Source organism: Pithys albifrons, chromosome 15 (genome assembly GCF_047495875.1).
Source record: "Pithys albifrons albifrons isolate INPA30051 chromosome 15, PitAlb_v1, whole genome shotgun sequence".
In the NCBI taxonomy this organism is placed as follows: Eukaryota; Metazoa; Chordata; class Aves; order Passeriformes; family Thamnophilidae; genus Pithys; species Pithys albifrons.
The window spans coordinates 4,166,386-4,178,324 of NC_092472.1; the positions used below are offsets into that span (position 1 = coordinate 4,166,386).

General features: G+C 49.6%; 1 protein-coding gene across 1 annotated transcript in view; it reads right to left on the bottom strand.

Moving 5' to 3' along the window:
• The window catches only part of PSD2 (pleckstrin and Sec7 domain containing 2), a 68,412-nt gene that overhangs the window by 30,925 nt on the left and 25,548 nt on the right, over nt 1-11,939 (bottom strand). The window contains exons 4-5 of the mRNA XM_071569964.1: nt 5,676-6,164; nt 4,087-4,281 (exon numbers count right to left, since the gene is read on the bottom strand). Of these exons, the coding sequence (XP_071426065.1) occupies nt 4,087-4,281; nt 5,676-6,164 (684 nt within the window). The remainder of the gene's footprint in view (nt 1-4,086; nt 4,282-5,675; nt 6,165-11,939) is intronic.

Here is an 11,939-nt window from a genome sequence, read left to right on the forward strand (position 1 = left end):
CGCAGGCTCCCATCCTACCCTCTCACACAGCTCCCACAGCAGATGGATGCTGCTGGAAACTGAAGCAGGAGGACTCAGCTGAGCTTTTGGCCTCTCTCATCCCTGACTGCTCCTCCAGAAATCATTGCCCTACCACATTTTTGAAGGATGCTTGGACAGTTGTTGCCTTTAAAGCCCGAATGGGGTCTATTGAGAGCTCCTCTATCTACACAACTCAGTGGAAGTGCAAGAGTAATCAATGACAGCAGGCAAGAAATCGGACGTGATCTCAACATGCTCAGCCTTTTCCATACACAATTCCTTTCTCTTCTCTCCATGAAATGAAAAGTGTTTTGCTAAGGATTTCACGTCCAAGTTCATGCCAAGATGTGTTAAAGCAGAATTCATTGCTTTTCCTACAGCATTATTTCATCTCTGCTGTGAGGTGGCTGCTGCAAAGCCCCTGGCATAGATGCACAACACACAGCAGGATCAGGCAGAGCACCAGGACAGCTCCAGGGGACAGTTCCAGGTGGAGATTTGAAAGACAGGAGATAAGTATTGGCGTTGGGGGTTGTACAGGAAACTGTTTCAAAACTGTATGAAGCCACAAGGGCACACAATCATAAAACAATCCTATCATTTTGGGCTTGCTAGCTGTGGGAAAGACTTCATGGACCCACAGCCAAAGCAGTTGTCTGAAGCAGTGTCACACTTCCACTTGTCCTGGAACTTCACAGCAGAAGGTGACCACATGCTTGTGAAAGATGTCATCACACCTTCACCCCTATGGCAAAGGATGAGCAGAACTGAGCAAGCCCCAGACCTCCTCTGGGATCCTCTCAGTTCTGAGTCTGCAAAAAACATCATGCAGTGGCTGTGCTGGTGCTGGGAACCAGCCAGTGTTCTCCCTGCTCCCAGTCAGGTCCCACCTCACAAGGGCTGTTTTAGTCTCTCCAGAGCAAAAGTCTCACCCCTTCTACTCTGCCCCCATGATACCACACCTAGAGTACTGTGTCCACGTCTGGGGTCCCCAGCAAAAGATCTGCTGTTGGAGCAGGTCCAGAGGAGGCCACAAAGATGCTTTGAGGGCTGGAGCCCCTCTGCCACAGAGACAAGCTGAGAGAGTTGGGGTTGTTCAGCCTGGAGGAGAGGAGGCTCCAGGGAGACCTGAGAGCCCTTTCCAGTGCCTAAAGGGGCTCCAAGAGAGCTGGAAGTGGTCTTTGAACAAGGGCATGGAATGACAGGACAAGGGGGCATGGCTTCCCACTGCCAGAGAGTGGGTTTAGATTAGATATTGGGAAGGAGTTCTTCCCTGTGAGGGTGGTGATGCCCTGGCACAGGTTGCCCAGAGAAAGTGTGGCTGCCCCATCTCTGGAAGTGTTCAAGGTTGGGTGATGCTTGGAGCAACCTGATCTAGTAGAAGGTGTCCCTGCCCATGACTGGTGGTTGGAATTGGCTGAGCTTTAAGGTCCCTTCTAACCAAAGCCTCCCTATGATTTTCTCTGATTCTATGACCCCTTCTGTTTGGGCACCCATTTACTAGGTCTCCTGGGAATCTGCTTGGGCACTGGGCACACAGCAAGAGCTGCCACATCCTGCAGCACTGCAGCCATCAGCAGGGCAGAACAGGGTCTTAATCCCCCACCTAATCTCAAACTGTGCTTGAAGAACTGGCCTTGTACAAGGCTCCCTAAAGCAACAAGACTTGGCATGTCTATACCCAGCACAGATTTTGGGTGGGTTGAACTGCTTTTTAGATGTTTCCATGGCCCACACTTGGAGCTACACCCTAATTTACATTCGCAACTAGACCTGCAGTCAGGCAGGATGAGGGTGGGTGCGAGCTTCCCTCCATCTCACGCTCTTATCAGGGAAGCCCAGGATGTCCCTCAGCTCAGTGGGTCTTGCTGAAGGCCAGGAATCTGTCAAGAATTTGTGACCCACAGGACAAGTGGTCTGAGCCAGCTGCTGTGGTGCCAGCAGTCCCCAGCCTGGGTGGCCATCACACCTTCTGTGTACCCCACTTGGTCCCTCTCTGCTTGGAGAAGCTCCAGGCAGGGGCTGCAGGCTCTGCCAAGGGAACTGGACAGTACCACAGGTCACCTGAAGGCAGCCAGTCCTCAGGAATCAACAAACTCCTATGTCAGTGGCATTGTTGGGACTCTCCTCCCTGAGCTCCAGAGCCAGTTAACATTTTCAGGCCGTGGGATGTCAGCAGTGGCCAGGACTAGACCATGTCCCACACTAAGGTGAGCTTAGGGTGTTTGCTCTGGTTCCCTCATTCAGAAAGTGTCCTCCTCTCTCCATGCCAGTCCCAGCCCTCCCTTCAGGAATGGGTGACACTTCCACCATGAAGCTCAGATATGAAAGACATTCCCACAACACAGGAAGGCATTTCCCAGAGGGACATTCCTACAATCCTCTGGCTGCTGGCCTTTCAAGGCACTTCCCATGGGGACATTCCTGCCATCCTCTGGCTGCTGGCCTTTCAAGGCACTTCCCATGGGGACATTCCTGCCATCCTCTGGCTGGTGTCCCTGCCACACAGACCTGCATCAAACTGAGGTGTAAGGTGAGAGGAGCTCTGCAGACCTTTATCAAGCCCTTTCTGTTTGTTTGACAATGATGAATGTTTTTGCCTTTGGTTTACTTTTGGTGGTGTTTGCTTGTTTTGTTGTTTTCTTGTTTATTTTGTTTTGTTGATTTTAAGAAAATCGTCAATGATAACAAAGAAAGAAAAGGCATAAAACAAGCTAAATAGCTTTAAAATAAAATTTCACTTTTTGCATGGAGCTCACCTTAAAGCACCACTAAACTTACCCTGCTCCCACCACTGTATGTTCATCCTACACTGTCTTAAGTGATCAAGACTGACTTAATACACTCCTGTCTTCATTCTTCTCCCTTTCCTGCTCCAGAACAAGAGCCTGCAGCTCTATTCAGGTCTTATGCCAGGAAATGATTCAGATGTCAAAACCCAGCTGATCAAAACAAAACTTTTATTTCAAAGGCTGTGTGAATTCCCAGATGTGGGTCACCCAACAGCCTTCCAAGGTGTGAGGGTTGCAGGTGTGAGTGAGGACTGCAGGGATTACCAAAGAGACAGAGACCCATTGCTTGAAACTTCCCCCCTCAGTGAACTGTCATGGCAAATTTGAAAGAAAGGAGAAGGATGTTAAGACCTGAGGCATCAGCAACCAGCAGTGCACCTGCTACAAGAACCACAGCAAAAGAGAAGGATGGGGATGCTGCCAGGTGATACAAAGAGCCTCTCTAGGAGATCATTCCTGGGCTCCTTCTATCCCAGGACTAAGCTGGGAGTCACAGACCATCTTTGGTACTGAAAGGTTGGGTATTCACTGAGGGACAGGTGTATTCTGCTGATCTGGGCAGGAAGGAGACATTCCAAAGATGACAAAAAAATCCCAGCAACATGGGTTATATCTGATCCAGGCAAAGGATGATGGGGATTGGTGCCTTCACTCCCACTGGCATCCTAAAATAATCTTACTGCCACACTCATTACTGTTACTATCTCTTAAAAATCTCTGCAACTCTCCCACTTTTGAATATTTGAATAAACACTTTTTATTTCCCTTCTGCTCTACCCAGGCAAATCTACCAGCTGAAGTGCTTGGACCTCTGGTGTGGCCCTGGCTCTCCAGCAAACCCTGCCTGCCATCTTACAGACTGGGTTGGGAGGCTCTGCAGCAGGAAGATTTTGGGGTGCAGACATGGGGGACTGGCAGGGATCGCAGTGACAATCCAGGGCTGGATCCTAAAAGCTTCATCCTGGGGATTGCTTTAGTCTTTCTGGGTCCTTACCAAATGCAGGAAGCTCTTGGTTCTGGTGGGCAGCAGCTTGTGCCAGTTAATGCCCAATATCACAGGCAGCTTGTAGAGTTCATATTTTAAGGACATTCATCCAATTTCAACTGGAAGGATCTCCAACAGCCCCATCCAGCAACCAGGCTTGTCCCTTCCTGCCTTTGTCCAATGCTCCCCAGCCCCTGCCCACCCTGGCTGTGTTTCTGCAGACTGTGCTCCTGGCTGCCACCTCTGTCACCCCCTCCCAGGGTTGGCTCCCACACAAAGCCCACTTACTTTTTCCCGAGCTGACGTGCCACGTCGCAGCGCTTGAAGCCCTCGAGGTTGTAGAGGCGCTTGGCCAACCTCTTGGCAGCCTCACTGTCTGCCCTGCAGCCGTTGGCCAAGGTGTCTGTGCTGCCCTGGTCCAGCTGCTCCGTGCTGCCCATGTCAGAGTCAGAGTCTGACAGGGTGTCCTTCAGGCTGGCATCGCTGGACAGAAACAAGAAACACTCAAGGAGCAGCCGGACAGAAACAAGAAACACTCAAGGAGCAGCCTGTGACTCCAGGAAATGCACAGAAAATGCCATTTTTTGATTTTCTCCTTGTTCTCACCAAAAAATATGAAAGCAACATGTTTATGAAGTGGGCATTGGACAAACCCGCTTTCATTTCAAGTCAATGGGAACAGTACAATTTAATTTCAAATTAAAGGCTGGAGTGAGAGTGACTTCTCCCTGAGTAAGGAGGATGTATCAAAGCAAGCAGCCCCAACATCTTTTGAAGCTTCCTCTCTTGCCACTGGTATGGAAAGGGATACCAACCTCTTTCCAAGCTGTGGACATTCAGGAAATTTTAGGAATGGACAGACAATACACTTTTCAGTTCAGGTTATCTGCCAGTGATAAGAAACTGCACTTGTACAAATTGTGTCAATGGGACTGGCACAGACGTGCAGTTACAGCTGAGCTGCTCCTCTCCAGCTGCCTGCTGGCCTCGTGGCCAACTGTTCCCATGAACAACACATAAGCAGCCCCACTGGCACCATGTGGGTTGGGACACAGCCCTTTATTTTCCAGTCCAAGGCCAGTTATAGCACCTATGCATTAATTTTTGATTGGTATGACTCACTGAAGGCCTGAGAGCTAGACATATGACCTTGCTCCAGCTCTCCCAGGACCTGGTTGCTTTTCCTCATGCAAGGAAGTGCTCTACAGATGAGTTGCTGCCTCCCAGAGGTGTTGGTTTGGATCTGAGCTGGTTCAGAGGATGAAGTCTCTGCTGATCTCCTCACTGCCTGCAGAGGAACCTTTACGGAGACTTTTACAGTGGTACCCAGTCCTAAATGAAGCCCTGAGGTTTCCCTGGCCTGCAGAGCACATTTGGGAGTGCACCTGACTGCCCCCAACCTGCCAAGGACTTTGCAGGTGTCAGGCAGACAAGGCAGGAGTCTGGTCAGAAGAGTCTCAGCTTTACCTGCTCTAGGGACAGAAAGGGTTTGTGAGCAACCAGAGGGATAGTGATGCCCTCCAAAGCCAACATGACCACCAAGTGTAGAGCTTTGGCTTTTCCTGGGATCACAGGACTCTGCAGGATCCTGCAGCTCAGGAGGAGCTGTGGATTGAGGTCCTGGATTTGAGCACAAGGAGGATTCAGACACAGTCCTGCTGGACTAAATGGACGAGACATTGGTCCCCAGTGCAGTTCTAAGCTACAGGCAGCAAAGTTTTTCCTGTTGGTATTTGGCCTCTCTGCCACAACAGCACAGAAGAGGACACACAAGGGGTAAAAGAGCAGCTCCATCTCTACCATGTTCACTGAGCCTTGCTCCTGGACTGGGACCCCATAAGGCAAGGAGCCACTGCCCAAGAAATTCCACGTCTTACCTGATGGAGTTAATGATTTTGGTGGCATCTTCCTCCGACCCTTCCACATGGAACCCATTTGGGATACTCTTCAAAGACAACCGGCTCAGCACATTCTCTGACCTGCTGCTGGTAATAGAGTGCCTTAGAGGGCTCCCAAAATCCCCCTCTGCTGGCTTTGCTGCTCCCTGCTCCTGCTTATCAGCAGCCATGTGGTGAAGGGCTTCTCTCTGCTGGGCTGCCAGTTTCTGCTCCAAGAGCTCAGGGCTTTCCTTGGCCCTTTGCTGGATCAGTGGGGTGAGTGGGGCCTCAAAGCTGACACAGCTGTCTGTCTCGTCTGTGAGGGAGAGGACATCCAGAGAGTCCAGGCTGCTGTAGTATGTTCCTTTCATAAGGTCAGACTCAACAATCTTCTCAAAGGTCGAGCTGAAGCCATCCCTGATGTCTTTGAATTGAAAATGCTCCCTGTCATCATCGCTGCAGCTCAGCTTGGAGTCTCCAGAAGCAAACCTGGACCAAAAGGGAAACACAAAAATACTGTCAAGGCAATTCTTGCCCTGTTCCACATGGAGCTGGGAGGAAAGAGAAGAGGCAGAAATGGATGTTATGATTATAGGCCCTGTGGTTTAACCTGCTTGGTTCCCAATGTTATTACAAGTTTCTGTAGCTGAAAAAGGCAGTTTTGTGATGAGCAATCCCACAGGGTCAATCATCCCTTAATTTGGTCACGTCCCAGTAAAAAGCCAGACCTCTGAACCAGAGATGTTTGCACATGACACCTGCTAGTAGATCCAATGCCAGAATGGATTTAATCTTCCTTTAACTGTTCCAATTATGACTACTTCAAAAGCATGCAAATCCTGAAGATTGAGGGTATTTCATCTACGTTTGGATGTCAGCAGCAAATGTCCTTGATCCCTTCTGCAGTGGAGAAAAAGCAGAAGCTTTTAGGCAACAATCCATGTGCTGTAACTTCAGGATTTTCTCTTAGCTGAGACATCCTGGAAGTGCAAGGCTGCCTCCAAACAGTGCTCTCTCCACCAAGAGGGATGTGAATGGTGATGGACACACACCCAGGCAGGGGAGGCTCCATCCTGCTTTACAGATAGATGTTGCAGCCCTGTTTCAGGTGGGTCTGGAGGACCACCTCACAAGTTTCGTTTTCACCTTAAAAGGACGTGTTTCCAGCCTCAACCAATTGGAGTCAGACCACTGCACCTGGGGCGGGGTCACTTGAGGTCATATATACCTGTGTTTTTGAATAAACTTGGGATTTGCTTGAACATCACATTGGTGTGTGCAGTCTCACTAGGCATGGTTTGCAACAGATAGCCTAGAGGATTCAGGCACAGCATTACAGATTGTGAGATGCAAGAACCTACAAACACAGCTCCCAGGACTGCTGGATGACTATCAGCAATCCCGAATCTGCTTGGCTTTGGATGCAGGGGCATACATTCCACGACACATCTCAATACAAACCCACACTGGGAGAATTAAGGTGAGTCAAATCCAGCAATACTCTTTGTCTGAGAGACCTAAAGAACTGTGAGGGCTCTGTCCCTTCAGGACCTGCCTGAAATAACCCAGGTCTCAGGTGAAACCTGCCTCCCCACTTCCAGCAGCCACAGTGGTCATTACCTCTGTCACAATGCCACATTTCATGGGTGACACAGGTAGAAGCTACAGGAACATTTCCTCCACCTGTCACAGAGTTCACCTCTTCACAGCAGCACACACAGTGCTGTGGTTTGGATTTAGAACTAAAACAGCCTTGATAATGTACTGTTTCATCTATTGCTGAACATGCCTGCAGCATAGGAGGTACTCTGTCAACAGGCATCTCTTCACCCCAAGAATCCACAACAACCAAAAACAGTCATAGCATGACAGGGACAGTGGAGAACTCACAGAAAATAACAGTGTAAGGAGGGAAGATTGCAAGACAGAGGTGCACACAGCCCTGTTGTGGCAGTGAGGAGTGGGCACAAGTCAGCGACCAGACCTCTTGTTCCCCAACTCTGCAAGAGAAGTGCTCATGGAAAAGAATCTGAGCAAAGGTAGGTTTTCCTTTTTCTAACATGCCTGGGTGAGTGTCACTGAAAAGCAGAGGCTAACTCAGTGCTCTTAGGTTTCTTACTTCTCAGTGTGCCAAGAGTCTGAGGAACCCAAGCAGGTCAGGGGCCATGAAATGGCTATGCCATGCTACCTTCCCTTCTTTGTGATGCTGCAGGCTGGTCGGCTGCAGCAGGAGCAGGACAGACCCACCTGAAGGGCTGTGTAAGGAGGACAACAACCATGGGTGGCTTACACTAGTCATGAGACCCGACAGGCCCCAATAAATAAGGTTTTGCAACCTCTGAAAGTCCCCTCCAATGTCTGAGCCATCAGAGATTTTGTTTTCAAACCCAGCTGCACAGACACATGGGTAAAAGCTCACATGAATCCAGAGACTCACATAGTCCCTTGACTTCAAGAGCTCAGGGCTTAAGAAAACTGTCACCCAGTTCACCAGAGCTGGCCATGTCTCAAACCAGCATAAATGAGACAGAGGGCAGCAGCTCCAGCCCAAAGAGCCCTCATCCTCAGGACTGCTTGTCTTCATAAATCCATCCTTCCCTGAAGGGTTGAACTGCAGTGCCTGGCCATGACATTGTGTACAGGAAAGATCTCCTTCCACAAGGCAGGAAAAACTTTAAAAATTTCATCTTCTTGTGGCAGGATGACCTTTACAGTCTAAATTACAACCAGGAATGGGAGTTATGGACCTGCCACGGCAGTCCATCCAGTTGCCAAACTTTGTGCAACAGCCTCCATACCCAGTGAACTTCCATGTCCCCTCCCATACAGAGGGTCTGTGTCCTCCCTACACCAAGGAAAAACCCTGGGACTTTGTGGTTTCTGCATGTACTCCAAGAGAGCCAGCACAGCACCCCTTGGCCTGCATCACTACGCTCCCATCACCAATGGAATGGCTTTGTGTGAGACCACCTGTGCAGGAGGGCCCACCCCTGTGAGGTTTGCAGAACAGGAGGTGTTTCCAGGGTGCTGTGCACAGAAGCTATGCCTGTAGGTATTCTCCTGGGTGCTCCTGGCTATCACACCCATCAAGAGCCATCAAGCCCTGCACCTCCTGGTTATCACTTGGCAGGTCCCACATTGCCATAATCCCAAGACAGACAGCTCTGAGCCACCAAACTTAACAGAATAATTTCCATTGATTGTATCCCTTGAGCCCAAACTTACAGCAGGAAGCAAGGGGAGAAGGTCTGTGTCCCTACAAATGTCCCAGCAAAGGCTGTGGAGATCAGCAGAGGAGCACTAGTCTTGGCTGGGTTATAGAATCATAGAATAGTTGGATTAGAAGAGACTGTAAAGCTCATCTTGTTCCACCTGACCAGGTTGCTCCAAGCCCCATCCAAGCTGGCCTTGGACACTTCCAGGGATGGGGCAGTCACAGCTTCCCTGGGCAACCTGTGCCACAGTCTCTCTACCCTCAAAGAGATGAATTTCTTTCTAATCTCTAATCTATCCCAGTTCTCCTCCATCTTAAAGCCATTCCTCCTTGTCCCAACCCTACATGTCCTGGTGAAAAGTCCCTCTCAGTGGGTATGAACATGTCAGGCACATCACATCTTTCCCTGCACAGTCCCAGAGAATACAGAGGACAAACAGACTTTGCACACCTTACACTGATCCAGGAGCACCATCTGCATCCCATTCAAGCAAAGCCAGGCTAAGGCAGGAGACAGGGAAAGACCTCACTCATGTGAATGAACCTGACATTGCCTCCACATGGAGAAATGTCATCTACTTATTACACAGCAGGGAAGGCAATTGCTTTACTGAAATAAGTTGTATATTTATTTGCATTGTAATAACAAGGTTTTGTAAGTGTATTGCAGGAACACAGGATCAAATTGCCTGTGTTGCCTTCCCCAGTCGTCTCTGGGTTTATTGCTTGCAGTGAGGCACACAGAGCAGGGCACCTGGGGATGGCTGCAGCTGAACCACTCTGGAGTTGTATCCACTGAGTTGTTTACATTTCACTTCTCACTGGTTAATTAGTTGTAATAAAGTACAGCCTATTACAGAACCACAAGGGAGGGAACCAGGAGGATCATCAGTCCAACACCTGATCTTGCACAGACACCCCAACAGTCCCTGAGAGCATTGTTAAAACACTCCCTGGGCTCTGGTCAGCTTAGTGACCACTGCCCTGGGGAGCCTGTTCTGAGCCTGACCACCCTCTGGATAAAGAACCTTTACCTAATGTCCAACCTAAATCTTCCTGACTCGGCTCCAGCCAATCCCTCAGGTCCCACCACTGGTCACACAGAGCAGAGACTGGAGCTGCCCTTTGTGGGGAAGCTTCAGACCCTGATGAGGTCTGACCTGAGTCTCCTCCTCTCCAGCTGAACAAACCAAGTGCCTTCAGCTGCTTCCCATGTGGCCTCCCCAGAACCTTTCCCACCCTCCTGTCCTGCCTTTGGACACTCTCTAATGGCTTCACATCTCTCCTAACACCGTGGTGCCCCAAACTGCCCCAATATTGCAGGTGAGGCTGCCCCAGTGCAGAGCAGGGCTGGACAATCCCCTCCCTCACCTGGCTGGCATTGATGTGCCTGATGCCCCCCAGGCCAGGGATGTCCCTCCTGGCTGACTTATGTCTATCTTCCTGTCACAATTGGTGGAGTGAGGAGTCCTGCCAGAGAAGGACATGATGGAAATCAGGATTTTCTTGCCTATTCATTGCTGACTTTTTGCCAAGTTTTTCTGAAACTTTATTTGATGGAATTTGAATTTTTCAACAGGTACAGGTTGCCATGGGAGGAAATGTACGTGCAAAGGTTGCAGCCCCAAAACCACAGGGACTAAGAGTGTCTACAAGGCAAAGGTGGGGATTTCTCTATTAAAAAGTTTGACTCTTTTGAATAAGTTCATGGGGCTGAAAGCAGAGAGTATCATTCATTCACTGATGGAGCTCTCAGTTTGCCTGCAGAGCTGTGACCTCCCTGAGATCAGCAGGGCCAATGCTGGGGGCTTCTGGGGAGGTGAAAAACCTCTGGACAACACAGCCACAATGACAGGAAAAGGGGGCTTTGACAAACAGTGTATTGGTATGGCAACTGATGCCATGGTATAAACCAGAAATGGGAAAAGGGGATTCAGTTAATGACAAACTGCAGCGCAAGCACTAAAGCTTTGGCTTTACTGCCCTCAGTTTTTCACCAACCATTTCCCACACAGACACACTAACCCACCTTCTGCAGGGCAACCATGGTTCCTTTCTCCAGCTCCACCATGGAGTGATGACCTTGGATGTCTTTTCCCCTTTTAATTCTCCACTGATTCAGCAGGAAGAGCAAGAGTCCTCCTCTTCTTTTAAAGTACTTTAGAATTCAGGGGCAAAATGCACCAAGCAGCAATATGTGGATGATGACAAGTGATTTGTCATCAGGAACAAATACTTGCCTGCTCATCAGTAAAACATCAGGCCAGGTTCTCCTATATCCAGAACGGGTCATTGCAGAAACAGCAACTCCCCAAAAGGGAGAAAAAAACCCCAGGGGAAACTCAGAGGTGATGCAGGATGACAGTGACTTCCCAGTGCCTCAGTCTATCTGTCAGCTCTGTTCATCCTGACCCACACCGATCCAGGGGAGCCAGACAGCCCATACAGTCAGGGCAGACCAGCTCTATGCTGTGCTTGGCCCAGCCACACATTTCTGCCATTTAGCCTAAAGATAGGTGGTCAAAGTACTAATGAGCTCGAACACAGCGAGCTAACCTGATCCGCAGGCAATAAGCGCTTTCCCAGCTTTCAGCTGTGTCCCTGAAGTTTTCCAGCTGCCCTTCTGCCTTTGAATGTAGCGTGTGACTTCTCCCTTGTGCATTCAGCTTCCCAAAAGACTTATTTGCTATCCAAGTGAATATGTTTAGAGCATAAGATCACGGGCTGTGCATGCAGAGCCCAGTCAGGTTGCATCATCTCCAAATCCTCAGCCTGCCACTTCTCCCAATTCATGCCCAAGTACCTTAAAATAATTGCACTTCCAGTGATTGCAGCAGCATTCTCTGACCACTCCTAGCTTCCTCTTGAACTCATGGTCTCTGCCAAGGAGCCACCTACCAAGCAAATATGATTCCCTTGAAACCTGAGAGACTTGCAGATATCCAACACTGGCCTGCATAGCTTATAGGGTTTGTGGGACTGCTTGGGGACAAGCTCCCCAAGCTCTCTGGACAGCAACAGCCTGCACTGGACACTCTTTCTCCTCAGTA